The 24,350-nt window shown below is 45.9% G+C and overlaps 1 protein-coding gene across 1 annotated transcript in view; it reads left to right on the top strand.

The window, feature by feature from the left end:
- The window catches only part of chd6 (chromodomain helicase DNA binding protein 6), a 109,248-nt gene that overhangs the window by 9,561 nt on the left and 75,337 nt on the right, over positions 1-24,350 (top strand). The window contains exons 3-8 of the mRNA XM_063214795.1: positions 7,851-8,623; positions 13,489-13,636; positions 16,883-17,032; positions 19,437-19,506; positions 22,182-22,245; positions 22,992-23,109. Coding sequence (XP_063070865.1) covers positions 7,851-8,623; positions 13,489-13,636; positions 16,883-17,032; positions 19,437-19,506; positions 22,182-22,245; positions 22,992-23,109 — 1,323 coding nt within the window. The remainder of the gene's footprint in view (positions 1-7,850; positions 8,624-13,488; positions 13,637-16,882; positions 17,033-19,436; positions 19,507-22,181; positions 22,246-22,991; positions 23,110-24,350) is intronic.

Here is a 24,350-nt window from a genome sequence, read left to right as displayed (position 1 = left end):
ATGATGACTCCCAAAAACAGTGTTGTCAAATGTTTCCTCAGGTAGACAAGTAAAAAACATTTCCCTTCACAACATCGATCTTGAGGGGAAGTATATTTATAACCTCCAGTCCAATCCTCAGTTCCTTAAACAAAACATCTAAATTCATGACATGCCTTGTAGCTGTAATGAGAAGGTCTCATGCATTAATAGAGGAGAAGCAGCTTCATCCCTAAATTAGACATGACCTTCTCCATGCAGACCTTAAGCTTACAGTACTGTATGGCTTGCCGTGAGAGAGTCCCCCATAAGGGCAGTTCAGGGGAAATGGGCAGACTAGACTACAGCAGCAAAAGCCGCCTTGCTTGCTTCACACCATCTGTTTCATGATGTGGGGGAGTCGTGTGTCTTTTTCGACTCCGCACTGCACGCACTCCTCGTGTCTGACTGACGAAGTGCAAAATGGAGGGAAAATATGTCCAGCAGCTCCCCGTGCTCTCTCTCTGGGCTGCGCTGGGGCTGCGTTGCGGTGTGGAAAGGGTTACCGTGGTGACTGCGTGTTTACGTTGCTGCTTCCTGCAGCTTGGTACCGAGCCTGTTGTCGTGGCAACGGCCCTGATTCCAGCTCCACGCTCCAGCCTGTGATTCATTGACATTATCCCCCAGTACCTGCAACAGATAAACCTGCGCCCAGCAGCGTGCGCTCCCTCGCCTCGCTCACTCGCCTCGCTCGCCTCGCTCACTCACCCAGGCACGCCCCAACTCCTGCTCTCACATGCTTCTTTTTTGCGCGGTTTTAAAAATAACCCATGGTTTAAAAATGGACGATCCGTCCGAGCCCCATTGTCTTTTGTCAGTGCGCCTGGTCAGTCAGTAGCCTCTGGTTGTGGATCTGATCATCGTGACTGTAGAGTAGCCAATATTGTCGGAGGATTAGTCGTACAAAACGTTTCTATTCTAAGTCCCGGCGTCTGTATGCCCAGAATAGATCTCCTTCCTGTTGAAAAGAAGGAAAAAAAAAGACTTGGATTTAGTGTGATGCTGTGTCAAAGAGAACATAAGATAAATATCAATATTTAGCACAGAAGAGCTGTAATATACTAGTTTGGCCATTTATTTTGAATCTGTGTTCAATATGGCGTCACCCTGAGTGGACATCAATACGCTGCACTACTTTCCACAGACTGTAATTGGTCACCATTAGCGCTGTGCGATATGGAAGAAAAGCAATATCACGATATGGATTACTTTATATCACGATAACGTATATATCACGATATAGCAAAATTACATACGTTTTCGGTTATTCTCTTTATTTGCTCTTTATTTTTTCATGTCGCAAAACAACCTTTCTTTAAAATGGATCTTTTTATTCTTATTTTTACAGTTACATTAACTTACAGTGTGTATTGTGACAACATGAAATGTAATTAAATGATATTCAATTGTATAAAATTGATAAAAATTACCATCACGATATAAACGATATAGGAGAAAGGTCACGATATACACTTTTATATCACGACAACGATATAAATCGTCATATTGCCCAGCCCTACACTGTACTACTCTCCACAGAGAGTAATTGGTCACCATTATGGACTGGACTGTACATGTAAAGATTTCTATACCCATTATCTGCTGAAAGTCTTTGTTTTTTCTGGTGAAGACTCTAATTGCTCACACACCTTTCACTTGCTGGAAATAGGGGAATGTGCAGTGACATTTGCTAAATTATCCTGTTATTACTAAATTACTAAGTTGTTTTTATTTTAAGAGGTACATGCTGTTACAGCTTAGATGGCTTTTAGCGAAAATTATACATTGTCGAGTCGACGACCCCGTTTGGAAAAGAGCTCTCTGTATCAGGCCTTTTAGCAGATGAATATGGGGATGGGGGAGGTGTGTCTCTTTTGTGTCTTGCTGTGATATTCTGCCAAGGGTTGTATTGACTCGTGTCAGAAAGCAGGAATTGATTTCGTACTGTTTTTGGAATTCATCATTGATGGACTAACAAGACAACAAAGTCTTTACTTTGGTAGACTGAGACCCTGGATTCCCCTTCTTCATTATTATTATTATGTTGTGTTCTTGTGCACAGTGGATAGTGCACCTAGAGAGTTGATTCATAAAATAGCATCAAAGAAATCATCCAAAAATGCTGTAAGAATTGTGAGGTCTTGAAAGTAAAACCATTATCACCATGTTATACAAATATGGCGAAAAGGAAGAAAGGAGTCACACACAAGAGCTGAATGCAAAATCAAAACTGTATTAAACAAAGCCAAATAAAGTAAATAAAACACACAGACAAGGGACAAACGTTTCAGGGCTAGCCCATCATCACTGTTCCCAGTTTGTGTGTGTGTGTGTGTGTGTGTGTGTGTGTGTGTGTGTGTGTGTGTGTGTGTGTGTGTGTGTGTGTGTGTGTGTGTATGACTACTTTCTTCCTTTTCGCCATACTGTTCTTGGAATTACGCACCGAGCAAAACGCTCAGAAAAAGACATTGGCGCGGACGCCACCCCCACCATTGTTATGACATACTGTAGCTTATAGCCAGTTTTGTAGGTAAGCTGTGAGGAGGAAATGCGTATTTCATCTGGTACTGAATAATAGTCAGTGCTGCTGTGGTAGTGCATCCGTAAGGGATATGATGCTTCCCCATGGTATATAATATCAGGTACAAGAGTTGAGCAAAGATTATAATGATTGAAATGAAACTTTTTAAAATCCCAGTGAAATCATAGCTTTGTGTAAGTGTACGGCAAGCAGATTGAGGCTCACATCTGTTCAAACAAATATCATAAACGCAAACTCTCGCTCCTTTTTTGGACTTTTTGGGCCTTATTTTTTTGTGATAGGACAGTTGAGACAGACAGGAAGCCAGTCTGGAGAGAGAGAGGGGGAAGGGTCGGCAAAGGACTCGGTCCTGAATCGAACCCCGGTCACTGTTGTAGCAGTTCAGTCAGAGGTGGTCTAATTATCTTTGGTTCAGTGCCCTACTCCGCTTGAGCGGTGAGGCCAGAGATTCTATAAGTATAGAGATATGCCAACATACTAGGTTTCTATGGGCACCTAACATGACCAGGTTCCGGTCTGCCTAAAGGGCCGTGTCATAATGCTCCTACAATGAATAGAACAGTCCTTAGGTCTGCCTAGGTCTGCCTAAGGGGGGCCATAATAGAACCAGGAAACAATGGGCCAATGGAACCTCTCTCTCTCTACTCTCTCTGGTGAGGCCCTCTCGACGGTCTTTGCCCTTCCTCTCCATTCACATTCCCCCCATTGCCAGGTTTCCCCCCCTACCTGTCATTTCTGCCAGCGATTTTCCCATTGTTGTATCTTTCCATATTCTGTGTGCGTCGCGAGGAGTACCACATGAGTGTCACCACAGTGTGACTGCGTTGTGCTGTGCAGCCCAGGCTGGTTGCATTTGCTGAGGCAAGCTTGCTCCGCATCTGGGAGTGAGTGGGGGTGGTGAGGCAAGCTTGCTCCGCATCTGGGAGTGAGTGGGGGTGTGGTGCTTATGGAGTGGCACGGCGTGGTGCTTTGTGATGGCCAGGCTCCGCATCTGTGAGAGTGTGTGTGTGTGTGTGTGTGTGTGTGTGTGTGTGTGTGTGTGTGTGTGTGTGTGTGTGTGTGTGTGTGTGTGTGTGTGTGTGTGTGTGTGTGTGTGTGTGTGTGTGTGTGTGAGTGGGGGGAGGAGGGTGTTGTTGTGCTTATGGTGTGGTACGGCACGGCGTGGTGCTTTGTGACGACCAGGCTCGGCATCTGTGAGAGTGTGTGTGAGTGTGTGTGTGTGTGTGTGTGGGTGTGTGTGTGTGTGTGTGTGTGTGTGTGTGTGAGAGAGAGTGGGGGGGAGGGTGGTGTTATTGTGCTTATGGTGGGGTACGCCGTGGTGCTTTGTGACGGCCAGGCTCTGCATCTGTGAGTGGGGGAGTGTGGTATGGTGCTTATGGTGTGGCGCGGCGTGGTGCTTTGTGACGGCCAGGCTCCGTGTCTGTACGTATGCGTCGGAAGGGAAGAGGAGGATTGGACAGGATGGCGGCGGCTTGCTTGGTTGTGGAATGGTGTCACTGAGTGCATTACAATATGCGACCTTGCCTCCTCCACTTGTGCTTGTGGCCTCGCCCCGCCTCCTGGCCCCTCCTCCGTGGAGAAAACGATAAAGTTTCCCAGCTGTCAGCCAAACCACAACAACTTTTGGGAGACTGTTTTTCATTCAACATCCCAATTTCAAATGAGAAAGACTTCACAATTGAGTTTTTGCAAGATAGATTGAAATATAATGCTGTTGTCAGTGATGTCATCATGACATATTACTTCCTGGTACGAGGCCACAAGCACAAGTGGAGGAAGCAAGGTCGCATATTGGAATGCACTCACTGGCTGCCAGTGTGGAAGGAGGCATGTGGAGCTGGAGGGGACATTAGTGAGAGAGAGAGGGGAGCGGAGTGAAGCGGAGCTGGGTGAGGAGAATAAGCTTTCCAGACAGCCTTCACAGCCATCACGACTCAGTTTTCAGTGTCCCCATGCGGTGGAAAGGAAAGTGCTGTCACCAGGCTTTCTTTCTTTCGCCGTCCCACTGAAGTTCCAGAAAACAAGACTGGCATCATGCGAAGGCGGATTTATTTCACGCCAGTGGTGCAATCCACATTTAGGTGCATGTTGCAACGTGCAACGCCTTTGCAAGTAAAGTCGTGGTCCTCCTCAACACTGCGGGAAAGCACTTTTGTCACGTGACCAGGTTCACACAGTTTCCCCGCTATGCCGGTGGCGGCGAATTCCTGTTTTCGCAGCTAATTTCTGTCACTAAACGCAAGAAGGCTCTGCTGTGCCCTGACCAAAACCATGCCTAACCCTAACCTGTCCGGAAAGCAATGTTTCTGGCGCTTTACTTTTGCCAAGAACAGTGAAGGCTTTTTGGCCTTTATTATTAGAGGACAGTGTGAGGGTAGACCAGAAACGATTGGGAGAGAGAGATGGGGCAGGGCTGAGAAATGAGTTTATCATTACCCAGGAGTTTTTCTACTCTCTTACTGTTCTGTCTTACGCCATGTTTTTAGGTCAACAAAGAGTTCCCACAGCAAATCTCAAACCAGCTGACGACGAGAACCATAGTGTTCAGGGACTGAAAAGTTCAACCAAATTCAACCTATTTTTTCAAAGTGAACCATGATGTGTGTTTTATTTTTTGTGTGTGGTCTTTTTGACTTCATTTCTGATAGGACAGTGAAGGTGGTGAGAGGAAGCGAGGGGGGAGAGAGAGAGACAGGGAAGGGCCGGCAAACGACCCGGGTCAGCCGCATGGTAGACGAGTGCCCTACCGTTCGGCCACTGCAGGGCCCTCATCTGGGTGTTTTTTTTATCCTCTTCTGGTAGGGAATTGGGTGCAGGAAGTGATGTAGGCTGCCACCATTGTAATTGGTTGGTGTCATGTTGTGCTGCGTCTTAATAGAGTTTTTGACCCACCTGAGTGGTGAATCAACAGTGGTTTGTCTGGCTGCTGCAAATGACCAGCTTACGTTGAAAGTTTAACGCAGCCTCTTGCTGTGACACTGTCCTTTGTCATTAATGTGTAGCGCAGAGCTAAGCCTACTCTTTGAAGATTAGTCTCCAAACTTTTCTTTGCCTTTTCAGCCCATAAGGGTTTTTTTGGCTGTGTGTCTTGGCCATGGAGAATGTGTGTAACTCAACAAAGCTTATTCTTTTTTTAAAGTACTTTTTGGCCTTTATTATTACAGGACAGTGTGAGAGTAGACAGGAAATGATTGGGAGAGAGAGATGGGGCAGGGGCGGGAAATGACCCCGGCCGGACTCGAACCGGGGTCCCCGTGGGCAATGTAAGCCCAAATGTGGGGGGCTTAGCGCGTAATTAAGCTTATTCTGATGGCATGTTGTGTGGTTTGTGAAAGTGCTGTACTGTATTTTTGTTCTCCCTTTTCATCAAGCCACTATTGTTTACAATGTGTGTATCTTGACCTTTTGACCTCATGGGCAAAGGTGTCAGGTGACAGGTGTCAAAAGTAAAACTAGAAGTACATTTGTGATGTAATTACAACACTAGCACATGACATCGCATAGCTGTTACACCATTTACACCATTGTACCGAATGAGATAGACAGACTGTGTTGTTACTGAAAACGTAACAAGGACCCACCACAAACTTGATCCAACCAGTGCCGAGTTAGCTGATTGTAAGAGAAGTACACAGGTCTACTGGTTACTCAGATCAGTTACTTGTGTTGGAAGAAAACTGTGTTTCTTTTTTTAACTTTTACTTTTACTTGGTGTTAAAATGGTGTAGTCATTAATGTACTTACAGTATGTCTACCTACCTACGCATGTAAATGTGGAGGTAAACATAAAAAGGGGTAAACTTGACTAGAAAAACCCAGTGGCTTTGATTTGTTTGAGTGATGAGCCTCTGATAGCTTTACAACTCTTCCCAAGTGAACTTCGTGGAGTTGATCTGAGAAGAGTTGGTGACTGAGCTAAATTCTTTGGGAAAATGCCCTTGTTGCTTTGTTTTCTATGTTATTTCAATGTAATCCACTCCATGCCAATTGGTTTCATTATTATATTTTGGGCACGACAGGTACTGTAGATGTGAGAGCTGATGTGTGGATCAATGGACAATTGGGTTATATCGTGATACCTACTCTTTAATTTTTAATAACAACCAATTTGGTGGAAAGGTTAAAGGTATTAAAAAGGTTGACATTTTAAGTTGATGCTGTATATTAGCAATGTTTTTTCCTAATAAAAATAATGTTGGAAATAAAACATTGCTCCCAGTTGTTTCATACATGATAAAGTGTAGAATGTCAAGTAGAGAGGGGAAAATATATGTATATTAAATATCGCGAGTAATATCGATATCGCGATACACAGTCATGTTATCGTGTATCGCATATTTCTCTAATATCTTGCAGCCCTAATGGAAAATGTGTGTAACTTAATTAAGCTTATTCTGATTGCATGTTGTGTGGTTGTGTGACGGTGCTTTATTGTATTTTTGTTCATCCTGTTCATCAAACCACTATTGTTTATAATATGTATATCTTGACCTTTTGACCTCATGGGCATTCCAAAAAAAAATATTGGTGTAGTCATTAATGTACTAATGTGTATTAACGCATGTAATTGTGGAGGTCAACATAAAAAGGGGTAAACTTGACACTAGAAGAACCCAGTGGCTTTGATTTGTTTGAATGATAAGCCTCTGATAGCTTTACAACTCATCCCAAGTGAACGTCATGGAGTTGATCTGAGAAGAGTTGGTGACTGAGCTAAGTTCTTGGGAAAATGCCCTTGTTACTTTGTTTCAGTGTTATTTCAATGTGATCCACTCCATGCCAATTGGTTTCATTGTTATATTTTGGGCACGACAGATAATGTGAGAGCTGATGTGTGGATCAATGGACAATTCACTTTCATTTTTAATGCAAATCAAATCAATCCTGGTTAGGGATGCAAAATATCGATTAATTCATTAATCATTAGTTGATAGCCTTATCGATCGACTTACGATTAATTGATAAGCAGTGGAAGTCCCAATGTTATACAATACAAAATCTAAATAATGTAATTAAAAATTGAGATAAAATACCACATTTACATTCATTCTATTTCAATCTAGGGTTAAGGGGGTAAGGTGATTGAATTATTCCCACTATTCACACCCCTCTTCACACACACTCTTCACATGCCCATTTCACCTGGGTCTCTTGTCCGTTGAATTGTCAATTAATTGCGATTAATGTTTTTTAATAGATTAACGCATTGATCGATTAAAGTCGATTAATCGATTAATCGTTGCATCCCTAATCCTGGTTGTGTCTTGTATTTTCTGTGTTTTCTTCCCAGATGTCCGGCACCCACTCGATAAAGCACAGCAGCCCAACAGCAGCAGCCTCCTCCGCCGCCTCCTCTACTGCCACTGACCAAAACGCACAAATCACGTTTCCCGTGGGCCCGAACGGCAAAGAGACCATCCGCGTCCTCGGCGGGACGACCAATCACTGCATGGCCCACACCAAGCACTCGCACGGGACCTGGGAGGGGGGCTCCTCGGGGACTGGTGGCGGTGGCGGAGGAGGAGGGCGCGGCGGGGGCCTCAACGCGGCACGCCCGCCAGCGTCGCCCACCGGCAACAGCGAGGAGGACGATGGAGGGGGCGGGCAGGCTGGCGGCGGTGGTGGTGGCGGAGGGGGCGGCGCACGCGTGAAGAAGAAACGGAAGAAAAAAGATAAGAAGGAGCCGCACGCCGCAACCACGTCAGCCGGCGCCACCACCACCACGTGGCAGAAGTCGGCAGCAGCAACATCAGCAACGGGACGGGAACGGGAACGGGAACGAGACGGCGAATCCAAACCAAAGAAACGGAAGGAGCTGAAGGAGATCCTGCCGCGCAAGTCGAAAGCACCCAAGGAGGACAAGGTCAAAGAGGTCAAAGAGGTCAAGGAGTCCAAGAAGTCCGCCAAGGAGCAGAAGTCACCAAAGGAGCCTAAGAAAGGCAGGAAAGGTCGCGAGGCCAAGCCCAAACCTGCTGCTGTCGCCATCGCAGTCGCAGCTGCAGCCGCCCCCGTGGACTGCAAGGCCACATCGTCCCCTCCCAGACAAAGAGGCAGGAAGCCCAAGTAAGAAGCCACTTGTAAACGTTTAACTCTCCTCAATAACTCTCCTCAATCCTTAGCTCAGAGCCTCTGTTATACGCATGTAACCTTATTGTCACCAAAATGGTAATGACAAAGTCTTAAGTGATACTGTCCCATTTTTGGAAATAAGCTCATATTACAACTCCCCTTGAGTTAAATAATGGGGTTTTGCCGTTCTCCTGTACTTTCAACCGTTCTCTGGGTATGGCAGTGCAAATTTTACCTCCATGCTAGCCGTTAACATTGAGTCCTATGAGACCAGCTCGCGGCTAACTGGTCTCATAGGACTCAATGTTAGCTGTTAGCTTGGAGGTGAAATGAGCACTGCCATAACTAAAAAACGGTTGGAAGTACAGGAGAACGGTAAAAGCCTATTATTTAACTCAAGGAGAGGTGTAAAATAAGCTTACTTCCAAAAATGGGACAGTATCACTTAAATCGGTTGCTAAGACTCGTTGCATTGCCATACTGTACCTATGTTTGTTACGATGTAGTTAATTGTTTTCAGCAAAGACTGACTGGCCTGTTGACGGGCCCACCTACAGTAAGAGGCTATGCTGCTGCTGACAATTTTGCACTTTCCAATACCATGTCTTGGATTAATCTGAGTCTCTTCTTGTCACCTCAGGACCCCTGATATCACTCAATTGAGAGAGACATTTAATTCAGAATTAACTCCATTTAATTCTGAATAAAGCTTAATTCCGCCTTGAAAATGCCATGTAAACACTTCTTAATTCGCAATTAAATGAAAGATCAAAGGAAACTCGACTGAACTATTTAATTCTGAATTATTAATTTGGAATTTATAACGTCATGTGAACGTAAACAATTATGTCAGTCAGTTTCACACTTCCTATGCGCTTAGCGACAGATATGATTTCTCCTTTTTCTCTCCTCATCCTCATCCTCCTCTCCTTGTCCTCTTTTCCTTTGCAGGGTCTTGTAAAAGAGAGGGAGGACAGGCCAGAGAGACCAGGTGCAGGTGCAAGTCAGCATGAGTCACTGCAGGCAAAGGCCAGGGCCAGGATGAGATGAGCAGAGCTGAGATGAAGGGCCGTTAGGATTACAATACATTAAATATGGGTCATTTCACGTGAAATCAGACACTTTGGGACCCGACTGACATGGATTTCAATCATACTTGCTGTGCCTGTTTAGTAGCAAGGTAGCACCCCAGAGCTGCATTTGTGTGAATCTGATACCAATATTAAGGGAGAAACAGACTAGTGAATGTTTACATATGATGGTAGGACACTATGCATTCAGCCTTGCTACTAAACAGGCACAGCAAGTATGATTGAAATCCGTGTCGGTCGGGTCCTAAAGTGTCTGATTTCACATGAAATGACCCATGTCTTCACCTTGATAAAATCATTTAAAGGGGCTCTATGTAGGATTAATTTAAGTTTAATTAATCACTGTCCCAAGTCAGCCGATGCTTATTTGAGTGATTAGTAAGTCAACGATGACTCTCGCGACCACTTTCATAGTCTGCTGTCAGAGAACCCCACATGTAACTTTGGGCAGAGCGGTCTGAGCGAGTGTCGTGGGAAACACCTTTCATACGAAAAATCACTTTACATACCGTATTCAGATTTGTATCCACTGCTGGCATTCCGTGAGGAAAGACTCACAGCGAGTTTATTTAAACATCATATTTTCATGACTTTGTAGATTTTGAGACAGGCATGCCACGGGCACAGCGCAAACTACATTATCCTACATGGTGCCCCTTTAAATAAGTTTCTGGGAGGTCAAACAACTGTTGGTAACTTGACAGTGCCATCATAAACATGATTGGGCAGCCATGGCCTAGCAGTCAGAGAGTTGGTGTTTCAATATGAGGGTTGTAGGTTCAAATCCCACCTGACCTCACCCTGCACCTCCATCCATGGCTGAGGTGCCCTTGAGCAAGGCACCTAAGCCCACATTACTCTAGGGACTGTAACCAATACCCCAAAACTTACCCTGTGACTTAACTGTTAGTCACTTTGGATAAAAGTGTACTGTAATGTAATGACAGAACGCAGTCATATAAGTGTCATACAGTAAACATTATGTCATTGGCATTAATGGTACAGTAAAGTGTCATTAAGTGTCATTCATGACAAGTTTACAATGTTTGGGCTGGTTAGGCTCCTTAGACAGGACAATGCTTAACCCATTGTGTCCTGGAGCGACATATACGCTGCATTCAGGTTCTTCAGATTTGAGCTGTTTTATTAAAATGTGGGTATGTTAGAGCTGAATGTACACATTCTAGTGCAAAATGAAGATCCTAGCATTTATATCCATCTCATTTCATGTTTTTGTATGCTTCGGAGGCTGAGATATTTAGGTTTCAATAGGTAGAGGGCACCTTTTCCCAAAAAGGGCTTAGGCTTAAATGGGTTAAATGACATGTAATGACACCTTTATTACCATATCTATACATTGACATTATGTTTGTCACTTATGTTTCATCATTGTCTCATGTCACTGTTTTTGTTTATTGTCACATGTCATGCTTATTGTAACTATCAAAGTGATACCCAACTTGTCCTAAATTCTCTCCTCAGGACTCTTGACATGTGCAACCATCAACTGAGGTTATAGGCAATTGTGCTGTTGGTGGAAGCATCATGATTAGAGAATTTATGCAAAAAATATGACGTAGAGAATTTTATTAGCAAGGTGACGATGGTGTGTGTGTGTTTGTGTGTGTGTGTGTGTGTGCGTGCGTGTGTGTGCACGCGTGCGTTGTAAATGGATGTGTGACTGTTGTTTTTGCAGGGACAATAAGGAGGCTTTTGCTAGGGATGCCCCGCTTGATCTAGAGCAGAGAAGAGCAAAGCATCATTTGACCTGCTATGAAGACCCGATCCAGCTGAGCTATCTATCTAGCACACAGTACAGCACTCAGCCCAAGCTGCACAATTAGCCAAATTACCTCGTGGAGTTCATCAGTTGATTAATACATCTCTTGATTAGCTTAAACAGCACAGAACACATTCAGCCCCATAATAATAAGCCGTTAGTTATTGCTTGTAGGATGTAGCAAGAGGAGCTGTTTAATAAGCCGTTACTGTAGCAAGGAGCTGTTTAATAAGCCGTTACTGTAGCAAGGAGCTGTGTTTTCCTGAAGAGTAAACTGTGGACTCTATGATGCAAGCTGCAGTCATATCTGCTCTGCAAGCCCCAGTGGAGTCAGGTGGGAGCTGCTGCCTGCTGCTGCTGCTGCTGCTGAAATTCTCCTGTTGCAACCAGTGTTATCATTATTTTACTCTGCTTATCATCCCTCTTTCCTGCCTTCTTCTCTCTTCCTCCTCTTCCCCTTCCTCCTTGTCCTCCCTCCTCCTCCTCCTCCTTTTCTCTTAATTCTACTTTCTGCTCTACCACCTTGTCTCTCCTCCCTTTTACTCTGCTTATCATCCCTCTTTCCTGCCTTCTTCTCTCTTCCTCCTCCTCCTCCTAATTTCCTCCTTTTTCTACTTTCTGCTCTACCACCTCGCCTCTCCTCCCTCCCTCTCTCCTTTCTGTGTACTCCCCCCTTTCCATCTCCCATTTTCTCCACTTCGTCCTCCACCTCCCCCTTCCCCTCCACTTCCTCCTTCTCCTCCCTCTTCCTCCTCCACCTCCTCCTCCTGTCCTCCTCCACATCCTCTTTCCTGCCTTCTTCACTTCTCCTCCTTCTCTTCCTCCTCCTCCTCCTAATTTCCTCCTTTTTCTACTTTCTGCTCTCCTCCACCTCCTCCTCTCCTCCCTCCCTCCTCCTCCTGTCTCCTCCTCCCCTTTCCTCCATCTCCATTTTCTCCTCTTCCTCCTCCACTTCCTCCTTCTCCTTCTCTTCCTCCTCCTCCTTCCCCTCCTCTTCCTTCTCCACCTCCCCCTTCTCTTCCTCTTCCTCCTGCACCTCCCCCTTCCCTCCTTTTCCACCTCCACTTCCTCCTTCTCCTCCTCTTCCTCCTCCACCTCCCCCTTCCCCTCCTCTTCCTCCTCCACTTCCTCCTTCTCCTCCTCTTCCTCCTCCACTTCCCCCTTCCCCTCCTCTTCCTCCTCCACTTCCTCCTTCTCCTCATCATCATCTTCTTCCGTCTCCCCCTCCTCCTCGTCCTATTTGCTCCTTCTCTTCCTCCTCCTTCTCCTTCTCTTCCTCCTTCTCCTCCTCTTCCACCTCCACTTCCCCCTTCCCCTCCTCTTCGTCCTCCTCGTCCTGTTCCTCCTCCTTCTTTGCTCTTTTCTCATCATATTTGTCTTCCTGTCTTCTCCTCTACCACCTCTCTCACCCCCTCCTCCTCCTTCTCGTCTTCCTCTTCTTCTACCTTCCCTTCTCCTCATCTTCCTCTTCTTCCATCTCTTCCTCCTGTTCCCCATCATCTTTCTCCAATTTCTCCCTTCTGCTTTCTCTTTTTTCCTCCTTCTTCCTTCCCCCTCTTCCTCCTCATTTCCGTCCTTCTCCACCTCTTCCTCCTCTTCTTCCGTCTCCCCCTCCTCCTCGTCCTATTTGCTCCTTCTCTTCCTCCTCCTCATCATCTTCATCCTCCTCCTCCTTCTCATCCTCCTCCTCCTCCTCCTCCTCATCCTCCTCCTCATCTTTTTCCTCCTCCTATTCCTCCTCATCCTTGTCTTCCTCCTCCTCCTCATCTTCCCCCTCCTCCTCCTCCTCTTCCTCTTCCTCATCTTTTTCCTCCTCCTCTTCCTCTTCCTCCTTCTCCTCCTCCTCCTCCTCCTCCTCCTCATGTTTTTCCTCCTCCTCTTCCTCCTCCTCCTCCTCTTCCTTCTCATCCTTGTCTTCCTCCTCCTCTTCCTCCTACTCCTCCTCCTCATCATCTTCCTCTTCCTCCTCCTCCTCCTCCCCCTGGCAGAGAGCAGGGAGCGGTCCCGCCGGAGAAGAAGAAGAAGGGCAAGAGGAAAGTCGAGGTCCAGCAGGAGGCGCAGGAGAGTGACGACGCCTCCTCCCTGACGGCCGTGGCCGTGGCCAGCGAGGAGAGCAGCGACCCCCTCGACAGCACCGTGAGTCAGGGGACACCCGCTAGCACAATGCATTAGGGTTGGGAATCGATTCAAATTTCCTGGATCGATTCGATTCCGATCCAGAAGGTCACAATCCAATTCGATCCACGATCCGATTCGATTCGATTCAATATCAATCTTCTGTATTGCTGGGTTGTCACAACCCATTTATGCCTAAAATTTTAAGACCGGCTATAAAAACCTAAATATCTCAACCTTTGATACCCACACAAACATGAAATACCTTGGTATGAGAGAAAGAAGTGGGAAACTTGGTATGAGAGAGAAAGGTGGGAAAACACTGGCACTATTTACTAGAACAGGTCGTGTGTATTTGTGCATGTACGTGGAAGAAAGCTACAGGATGTGGTTGAGAAAATAACACCTATAATCATCGGCAAAAAATCGATCCACAAAGTTGTGAATCGATATCACACTTTTCGAACGTGAATCGAGATTGGATAGTGATTCGATCTTTTGAACCCAGCCCTACAATGCATGCTGGGAAGCAGTTGCCTAGCTCTTGCCTGGCCTGTGTAGTTCTGCAGCTTCGTGAGCTCCACTACTAGGCCTGGGAGAGCACGCGTTGGCTCCGCCTTCAGGAAGCAAAGCTTTAGCCATCATTCTGCCCGTCCTCCTCGAAACACAACACATTCCTTTAAAAAGTTTTCTGTCAATCTCTAAAGCAGTGTCTCAAACTTTTTCAGATCGAGGACCACTTTGTCCCCAAAAAATGTTCAGGGACAACCTGTCAACTGAATGGACAGTTGGCAGGTGCTAATTTGACATTGCTAATTTTGATACAGATCCCTTACTTTTTATTGACATTACAAGACAGTCTTACAATTGCTATGAAAATAAGACTTCAGCTATGCTTAGCTTTGTAATAATGTTACAAATATATCCTACTACTAGCTTGTCTTAGAAAGGTAGAAATCCCCTCACGGACCACCTGGGCTCTGTCGCGGACCACCAGTGGTCCCCGGACCACACTTTGAGAATCACTGCTCTAAAGCGTCAATATAGTCTATTATGCCCTTTGACGAGCTGACATTGATATTGACGCAATAAATACTCCAATTCTTTTTTGGTTGGAGAAATGGAATCCTGTTACAGTCTCCCATGCAGTCCTCTGTGAGTGTTAGAGCTCCACCAGGGGGCTACAGAGCTAAACACACACACACACACACACACACACACACACACACACACACACACACGCGCGCGCACGCGCACACACACACACACACACACACACACACACACACACACACACACACACACACACACACACACACACACACACACACACACACACACACACACAGTTTAGTACTTTTATTTGGATCTCACCAAGAAGGCAGCATTACAAATCCAAATAGTGATGGAAGCAAATTACATAGCAATCAGTAGAGACTGATTAGAATCATAGGGTCCTATGCAGTACCTTACAGGTCAGAATGGCCTGTTTAATTTAAGTTGTTTAGGGGTAGACATGGCACACACACACACATACACACACACACACACCCACACACACACCCACACACACACACACAAGCACACATACACACATGTGCAGTTTTGATTCATCTGGTGAGAAGCAGGCTAGGGAAGCAGAGGTGTAGGAAGTGAAAGTATAAGTCATTATACCGTGTGTACCTTATTCGGTACAGTGAAATAAATAGTGTGTGTAAATAAAGGAAGCTACAATGACTGAATTAGTAAGTAACAAACAAACAATACATCAGTTTAGCACTCGCGGCACAATGCCTGCAGTCTGACTACTGTACTGTAGCCTTGTAACTATGTAGCCAAATGTGGCTAACGACATGAGACCTCTTGCGCAGATCTATAACATCAACAGTGGTTAGCGACCGTAACCAACAGGCACCGTTGCTGAACTATAATCTGCCCTTTACAAACAACTGGCCTTATTTCTGGTGCTATTTCAGGTGAAAGTCAATGCATCCATGTAGCATTGCTACATGCTACACGGATCCATTGACTTTCACTAGCTTAGCGACATGCTCCCTCTTTTAACTTGTCTTAAAACAAGACAACGGCTTACATGACAAATAAAACACTTTACCACCTTTATAAATCCTGGCCAACGATTTTAACTGTATTAAGCCCCAAAATAGTGGCATACCCCTTTAAGACACTTTACCAATAAAAGGCTTGTGTGAGCTGAAGAGGCCGATATGAAGTGTGAAAGTTTAAAAAAAAGAAGAAACTACTGGATAATTCAGACAGTAACAGCTATTGTAAACACACACTGTACTGTATGTTCGTGAAGATTCTCATTTCTGGCTTCTTCAGGCCTTCAAGATGAAAGGTGACAGAATTACAAGCTCCAGAAAGAAGTCTAATTGCTAAGAAATGGGCTCTCTTGTCTAGCATGACCCAGTTGAAAGGGGATCTCCTCAGACATATGAGCTAACAGCTGCCGCCTGCTGCTGTGCTGAGTGCTGAGTGGAGCGCTTTTTTTCTTCTCTTCTATCATTTGTATTTAGTATGTCTATTTCTTGTTTCACACTTCATTATTTCTCTATTATGTCTCTTTGAGTTTGACTTGCTTGTTTGTTTGATTTGACCGCTTAAAGAAGTATAGAATGCTCTAATATAGACCGTGGCTGCTTGATATATTGAGTCATTAATTTTCAGACATATCTCTGTCTCTCCTAATACACACACACACACACACACACACACACACACACACACACGTGCACGCGCATGCGCACACGCACACGCACACACACACACACGTGCAGTTTTGATTCATCGTAGGACCAACTAGAAGAGTGGTAAATTTAACTCTCTCTACGTGTTGAATTAACACGCCGGAATCGTATGTTTGGAATGAACACCGACAAAAAAATGACATCCCACCTCTCTGGTGTACAGAACCGTCACCTCTCCAGGTCTTGAACCAGCACTGTAAAAAAAAATTTAAGTATTTTTTGGGGGGCTTTTCAGCCTTTATTGTTTTTTGTGAGACAGGATAGTGGAGGAGAGACAGGAAGTGAGCTGGGAGAGAGAGATGGGGAAGGACCGGCAAAGGACCCGGACCGGGAATCGAACCCGGGTCGGCTGAGTGGTAAACGTGTGCCCTACCATATCAGCCACGGTAGGGCCAAACTAGCACTGTAAAATTTAGCAAAATCTACTTCATGTTACATTAGATTAACCGCTTGCCGCTTGTTTGTTTTATTTTGTTTCGTTTTGTTTTGTTTTATGTAGAAGCGTCGGTCGGGGCGGCAGGTGAAGCGGCGGAAGTACAACGAGGACCTGGACTTCAAGGTGGTTGACGACGACGGGGAGACCATCGCGGTGCTGGGAGCCGGACGCATGGGGGCCCTGAACGCCTCCACGCTCGCCTGGCAAGCAGAGGTAATCGCCACATAAATAAATAACAAGCCATTTTTACTAATTTTAATACAGTAATATGCAATATACTGTAATAATGTAAGCATGGGCGCCCTCATGGCGTCAGAAAAAATAAATAACAAGACATTTTCACAGTCAAAGTGTAATACAATGTAATACTAGTAATATAAGCATCCACACTCGCCTGGCAAGCAGAGGTAACCACATGGCATCAGGAAAATAAATAACAAGAGAATGTAATACTAATAATATAAGCATCCACTCTCGCCTGGCAAGCAGAGGTAACCACATGGAAAATGGAAATAAATAAGCCATTTAATTTTTTTATTTTTTAAACTAATTTTAATACAGTGTATTGTAATACAGTATACTGTAATAATGTAAGCATGGGAGCCCTGTCCGCCTCCACGCTCGCCTGGCAAGCAGAGGTAACCACATCACGGCATCAGGAAAAATAAATAACAATCCATTTTTACTCATTTTAATACAGTATATTGTAATACTAGTAATATAAGCATCCACGCTCGCCTGGCAAGCCGAGGTAACCACATGGCATCAGGAAAAATAAATAAAAAACAAGCCATTTTTACTCGTTGTAATTTTACTCATTGTGCTCATTGTAATACAGTATACTGTAATAATGTAAGCATGGGAGCCCTGTCCGCCTCCACGCTCGCCTGGCAAGCAGAGGTAACCACATCACGGCATCAGGAAAATAAATAACAATCCATTTTTACTCATTTGAATACAGTATATTGTAATACAGTGTAGCAAGTCTATGGGAGCAAACAAAACATCAATCAAATGTACTTATAAACCTCTTTAAAATGAATATAAAATTCACCAGAGTGCAAAAAATATAAAATCATGTCCTGTGATCACTTGTGGCTTGATGGATGCTAATGCTCCCATTTACTTCCAGTGATCATGCTAAGCTATGCTAATAATTCTGATACCAATAATTCTAAGTACTGAAAAGACTGAGAAGAAAAATGATATGCACATTCATGAATAATACTTGGAAATCAAAAAAAGGTGTACTGTACTGTTACTTTAAACGTGTGGCCCCTACTGTAACGCCACCTCATTGCAAGTTCACAAGACAGATGCCGTCGGCTCTCGCCACTCCGGCCCACCTTCATGCCTCTTCCTCCTGCCGGCCTAGCTCCAGCCCACCCCCGGCCCAGCTCCGGCCCACCTCCTGCTCGCCTCCTCCTCCTGCTGCGCCTCCTCCCTCCTTGGCGCCCTACTTCTGTCCGTCCGTGTTGCTGTCACACACGCTCAGACACACTCACACACACACACACACACACACACACAGACACAGACATACAGACACACACACACAGACACATGCATGGACATGCCAGCTCATAGGGAGAAACATGCAAACAAAGCACACTGTGCCGTCACACATACACACGCCCAATGTGCACACATGAGCGTGCACACACACACACACACACACACACACACACACACACACACACACACCCCCACACACACTCACACACACACACACACACACACACACACACACACACACACACACACACACACACACACACACACACACACACACACAGATGTGCACATGTGCATGCATTGACCAACTCATACAGACAAACATGCAAGCAAAGCACACATTGCTGTCACACATACACTCACATAGAGCAATACACACACACACACACACACACACACACACACACACACACACACACACACACACACACACACACACACACACACACACACACACACACACACACACACACACACACACACACACACACCAATTCATGGACACGAATGTGCAAACACACACACTCACACACACGTCCTGATTTTAATTACTGTGAGAACACAACTACACCTAGACACAACCGTCCCAGAAAACATACCCATACTTACAAATACACAGTTTACACACACACACACACACACACACACACACACACACACACACACACACACACACACACACACACACACACACACACACACACACACACACACACACACACACACACACACACACACACACACACACACACACACACACACACACACTGTGTTTAAGTTGGGTTGTTTGTCAACCTGTCTTCTTGTCCTATAGAGAGAGGGGGGGGGGGGTTGTGTTTGTGTTTTTGTTTATTGTAATGTCTTTGTAATTGTATCAGATGCACTGAGAATGGCACACAACAATTTTCCGAAAGGACAAATAAACTATATAATCTATCTATCTATCTATCTATCTATCTATCTATCTATCTATCTATCTATCTATCTATCTATCTATCTATCTATCTATCTATCTATCTATCTATCTATCTATCTATCTATCTATCTATCTATCTATCTATCTATCTATCTATCTATCTATCTATCTATCTATCTATCTCAGGAGCCTCCAGAGGATGAGGCCAACATCATTGAGAAGATCCTCTCTGTGAGGACCGCCAAGAAGGAGGAGGTACGATAGCCAATGCATGCACATGTGCACATCTGTGTGTGTGTGTGTGTGTGTCGGAGCATGGCAACCCGACCGAAGCCCGACGGGCCTGGTCGGAACCCGACGGGCCGGGCCGAACTCGGACAAAAAAAATAGAATATCTGTCGGACTCGGGTCGGACTCGGGCTTGAAGCAGACAGACATTGTGAAAATTGTAAACAACCAGAGGAAACGTTTCAGTTCATGCAAACGGCAGTTTTGTGATTAAAAAACAAGTAATTGAATATGCATAAATTAAAATCTTGGTAGGCTACTTGTGCGAGTGATGGACGCTCACTCCGAGTCAGCCGAGCAAGAATGCCGAGTCAGCTTGCTTTCTTAATAAGCGCCAAATCAACAGTTGTCAGTGAACGCATGGTCTTTTGTTGTAGGCCTAGTGTAGGCCATGTTTTAACATGCCGTCTTGAATGTTGAACATAAAATGACGAAGTTTGTCGCAGCATTGTTCGCCAAGGATTACATTTCCAGCATGGGCTAGCAAGGAGCATAATGTGGATAACTAAGGTGACGCACACGCTACGTGGAGCAAGGTAGGAGAGGTTTCCTGTTACTAGGCTATTTTGTCCGCTGTGACATGTCATGTCCTTCACGGGGCTCGCAGGGATTTATTTGCACTAACAGTAACGTATCAACTGCTTCGATAGCCGTGCTGACTGTATCCAAAACGTATTCGTTAGTTTTCGCCTTTCTTATCCTCTCACGCCCCTCCCATGCATTTGATCACCGCACCCAACATCTCTGATTAGTCTAACCGAAAGAAACATAAGGTGCGCTGTCATATGTGTGTGTGCGTGTGTGCATGTGCGTGTGTGTGTGTGTGTTTATACTTACTATGCGTGCGTAACTAAACTGCAAATTGCCTCATCCTAACGTCTTTGCCTATCCTGGCTATTTATCATGTGCTATTTTGAGTATGGAGGAGCCCACATAGAAAATCTTGCTTGCGCACAGGTTCTGTTGTTATTACAGTGGTCTCGGGCTTCGGACGGGTTCGGACACAAACATTTTAATTATTCTCAGGCTCGGGTCGGGGTTGATCACTTTTCTGACGGCTGAGTGTGTGTGTGTGTGTGTGTGTGTGTGTGTAATGGTTTTTTTTGTACGGTGTGTGTGTAATGTGTTTTTTTGTACAGTGTGTGTGTGCGTGTAATGTGTTTTTTTTGTGTGTGTGTATTTGTGTGTGTGTGTGTGTGGGAGGGGGGGGGACGTGCAGGTGTGTGTGTGTGTGTGTACACATGTCTGTGTGTGTGTGTGTGTGAGTGTGTACGCTGCTCCGTGTTTCATGTATCTGATCTCTGTTGTCTCTCCCTCTCTCCTCCTCTCCTCTCCTCTCCTCCCCTCTCCTCTCCTCTCCTGTCCTCTCCTCACCTGCACTCTCCTCTTCTCTCCTCTCCTCCCCTCTCCTCTCCTCTCCTCTGCTCTGCTCTGCTCCGCTCCCCTCTCCTCCCCTCTCCTCTCTTCTTCTCCCCCCTCCTCTCCTCTCCTCTCCTCTCCTCTCCTCTCCTCTCCTCTCCTCTCCTCCCCTCTCCTCTCTCCTCTCCTCTCCTCTCTCTCTCCTCTCTCCTCTCCTCTCCTCTCCTCTCTCTCTCCTCTCTCCCTCTCCTCTCTTCTCCTCTCCTCTCTTCTCCTCTCCTCTCCTCTCTTCTCTCTCTCTTGCAACCTCCTCTCCTCTCCTCTCCTCTCCTCTCCTCTCCTCTCCTCTCCTCCACTCTCCTCTCCTCTCCTCTCTTTCATCTCCTCTCTCTCCTCTCCTCTCCTCTCCTCTACTCTCTTCTTCTCCCCTCTCCTCTCCTCTCCTCTCCTCTCCTGCACTCCCCTCTCCTTTTCTCTCCTCTCCTCTCCTCTCCTCTCCTCTCCTCTCCTCTCCTCTCCTCTCCTCTCCTCTCCTCTCCTCTCCTGTACTCTCCTCTCCTCTCCTCTCCTCTCCTCGCCTCTCTCCTCTCCTCTCCTTTCCACTCTTCTCCTCTCTCCTTTCCTCTCCTCTCATCTCCTCTCCTCTCCTCCTCCCCCTCCCCTCCCCTCCTTTCCTCTCCTCCTCTCATTTCCTATCCTCTCCTCTCCTCTCTTCTCCTCTGCTCTGTTCTGCTCTCCTCTCCTCTCCTCTCCTCTCCTCTCTCTCCTCTTCTCTCCTCTCATCCTCTCTCTCCTCATCTTCTCTTCCCTCCTCTCCTATCCTCTCCTCTCCTCTCCTCTCTCCTCTCCTCTCCCCTCCCTTCCTCTCCCCTCTCTCCCCCTCTCCCCCTCTCTCCCCTTCTTTCCCTTCTCTTCTCCTCTCCTCTGCTCTGCTCTGCTCTGCCCTCCTCTCCTCCCCTCTCCTCTCTTCTCCTCCCCCCTCCTCTCCTTTCCTCTCCTCTCCCCTCCTCTGCTCTCCTCTCCTCTCATCCATCCCCTCTCCTCTCCTCTCCTCTCCTGCACTCTCCTCCCCTCTTCTCTCATCTCCTCTCCTCTCTTCTCCTTCTCCTCTCCTCTCCTCTCCTCTCCTCTCCTCTCCTCTCCTCTCCTCTCCTCTCCTCTCATCTCCTCTCCCTCTCCTTCTCCCCCCTCTCCCCCTTCCTCTCCTCTCCTGTCCTCTCCTCTCCTCTCCTCTCCTCTCCTCTCCTGTATTGCACTGCTCTCATCTGCTCATCTGCCGGCTGCAGACGGAGGAGTCAGGGGACCCACCTGAGGAGTCGGAGGAATTCTATGTCAAGTACAGAAATTTGTAAGTTGATTCATCTGCAGTCGAGAGCCGTTTTATTTACTCTCCAGAGCCCCCTTCAAGACATGCCTCATCCACCTTCTACCCCCCCCAACACACACACACACACACACACACACACACACACACACACACACACACACACACACACACACACACACACACACACACACACACACACACACACACACACACACACACACACTCACACTCACACACACACACACACACACCCTCACCGCCTCTTTCATCCTTGCCTTTCAGCTTGCTTGTATTTCACTGTTGCTCTTTTGTGTGTTCTTCAATTGTTTCCCCATGGCTAAGCTATGCCACTTACTGTAGTACAAGCTTCTGAATACTTTCAAAGATGCTGGATAAAAAAAGGTAGACGACGAAAGCTGAAAAATATGTCAACTGTGCATCTCTTTTATGTGTGCATTTATTTCTTCTCCATTACGGCATCACTCAGTGCTGTTGTCCCCATAGGCCTATGAAGTCAAGTGTATACACTACAGCAGTGATTCTCAAACTATGGGCCAGGGCCGACTAGTGGGCCCTGAAGGTATTCCAAGTGGGCCTTGAACAATTGACAATTTTGAGTGGGCCCCAAGCTGAAAAAGGTTGGGAACCCCTGCACTACAGATTAGGCAGCATCAGCGTATTGCACCGCATTGCATTTGTGCTGTAGTATTTGCGGCAGACGATGTTGTTCCCTAAAATCTGCTGCCTTGCTTGTGTTCTGTTCACAGCTCTTACCTTCACTGCAAATGGGCGACGCTGGAGGAACTGGAAAAGGACCCGCGCATCCACCAGAAAATCAAGCGCTTCAGGACCAAGCAGGCGCAGATGAAGCACATCTTCAGCGAGGTAGGGACTAGGTCAGGTCCTGCTGTGGAACTCTATGGTGTGCAGCTGTTGCCAGGCGGCAATTTTCTGTCCTCTGACATAACAAAAAGAAGAATGAAATCTGTGTTCCTTTTTTGGAGTCAGTGTTTGTCAGTGCGTTGGAGGTAGAACATGTGGCGTGAGGGGGGGTGGCGCTGTGGCGCCGGTCACTAAGCACCCCACGTTTGGGCTTACATTGCCAACGGGGACCCCGGTTCGAGTCTGACCGGGGTCATTTCCCGACCCTGCCCCATCTATCTCTCCCAGTCATCTCCCTACTCTCACACTGTCCTATAATGATAAAGGCCAAGCACCCCCCCCCCCCCCAAAAAAAAAGAAAGAAAAGGAAGTAGAACAGGTGGCATGAGAGAAGGAAAAGGCCATATGACAAAAATGCTCTAATGCCCTAATATCATTTACAACAACAGCAGCTTGGCATTAGTGCAGCTCTTTCGCCAGCCACAGGAATCTCGTTATTGCTGTTAATAAAGCTCTTATGCTTTGTGCACAGGCAGGATTGCGACATTTAGTATGGTGCTATGGTAGTTTCTTGCCTAGCGGTACAAGGAGTTGGTCTTGAAATCGGAAGGGTTCGCTCGCTTGACTTCTGTGCTGTCGTAGATGACGTTTGATCAAACAGAGACTAGAGAGATCAAACGATTAATAAGTAACAGTCAGTAGCAGTGTTCATTCATGATCAATCAAAGCCTAGACATACAGTACTTGCAGTGCAGTCCCTAATCTTTTAACCTTCACGCACTACTTCCCTTCCCTTCCCCAACTTCTTTAAAGAATGTATTGATGCTAAGAAACATATTAAATCTCTTTATTTATATGGTTGTTAGTTTTGTAAATGTGATGTGATGTTTTTTTCTGTCTGTATTTGCCATGATATAGCAATAACTGCTGAAATGGCAATAAATGTAAACAGTAAACAGTCAATCCTTCCCTTCCCCTGATCTACAGCCCGATGAGGATCTCAACCTTCTAATACATGCAGCAGGGTCAAAGACGTCTTTGTCATTCAGTGTTACGGACACCTTCCGCCGACTGTAACTGCAAAAAAACATGATTTTTAAATTGTTTCAAGTGAATGGATGACAGCCAAGGCTTTCATGAATTTCCCGTAACAATAAATAAATAAAAAGAGTCTTGTTTTTTTACAGTTACAGTCAGCAGAAGGCATTCGTTACACTGAATGACAATGCCATTTTGCACGTCTT

This window comes from Engraulis encrasicolus, chromosome 14, assembly GCF_034702125.1.
Source record: "Engraulis encrasicolus isolate BLACKSEA-1 chromosome 14, IST_EnEncr_1.0, whole genome shotgun sequence".
NCBI lineage: Eukaryota > Metazoa > Chordata > Actinopteri > Clupeiformes > Engraulidae > Engraulis > Engraulis encrasicolus.
The sequence above is the reverse complement of the archived record's forward strand: the minus strand, read 5'-3'. Positions and strand labels throughout refer to the sequence as shown.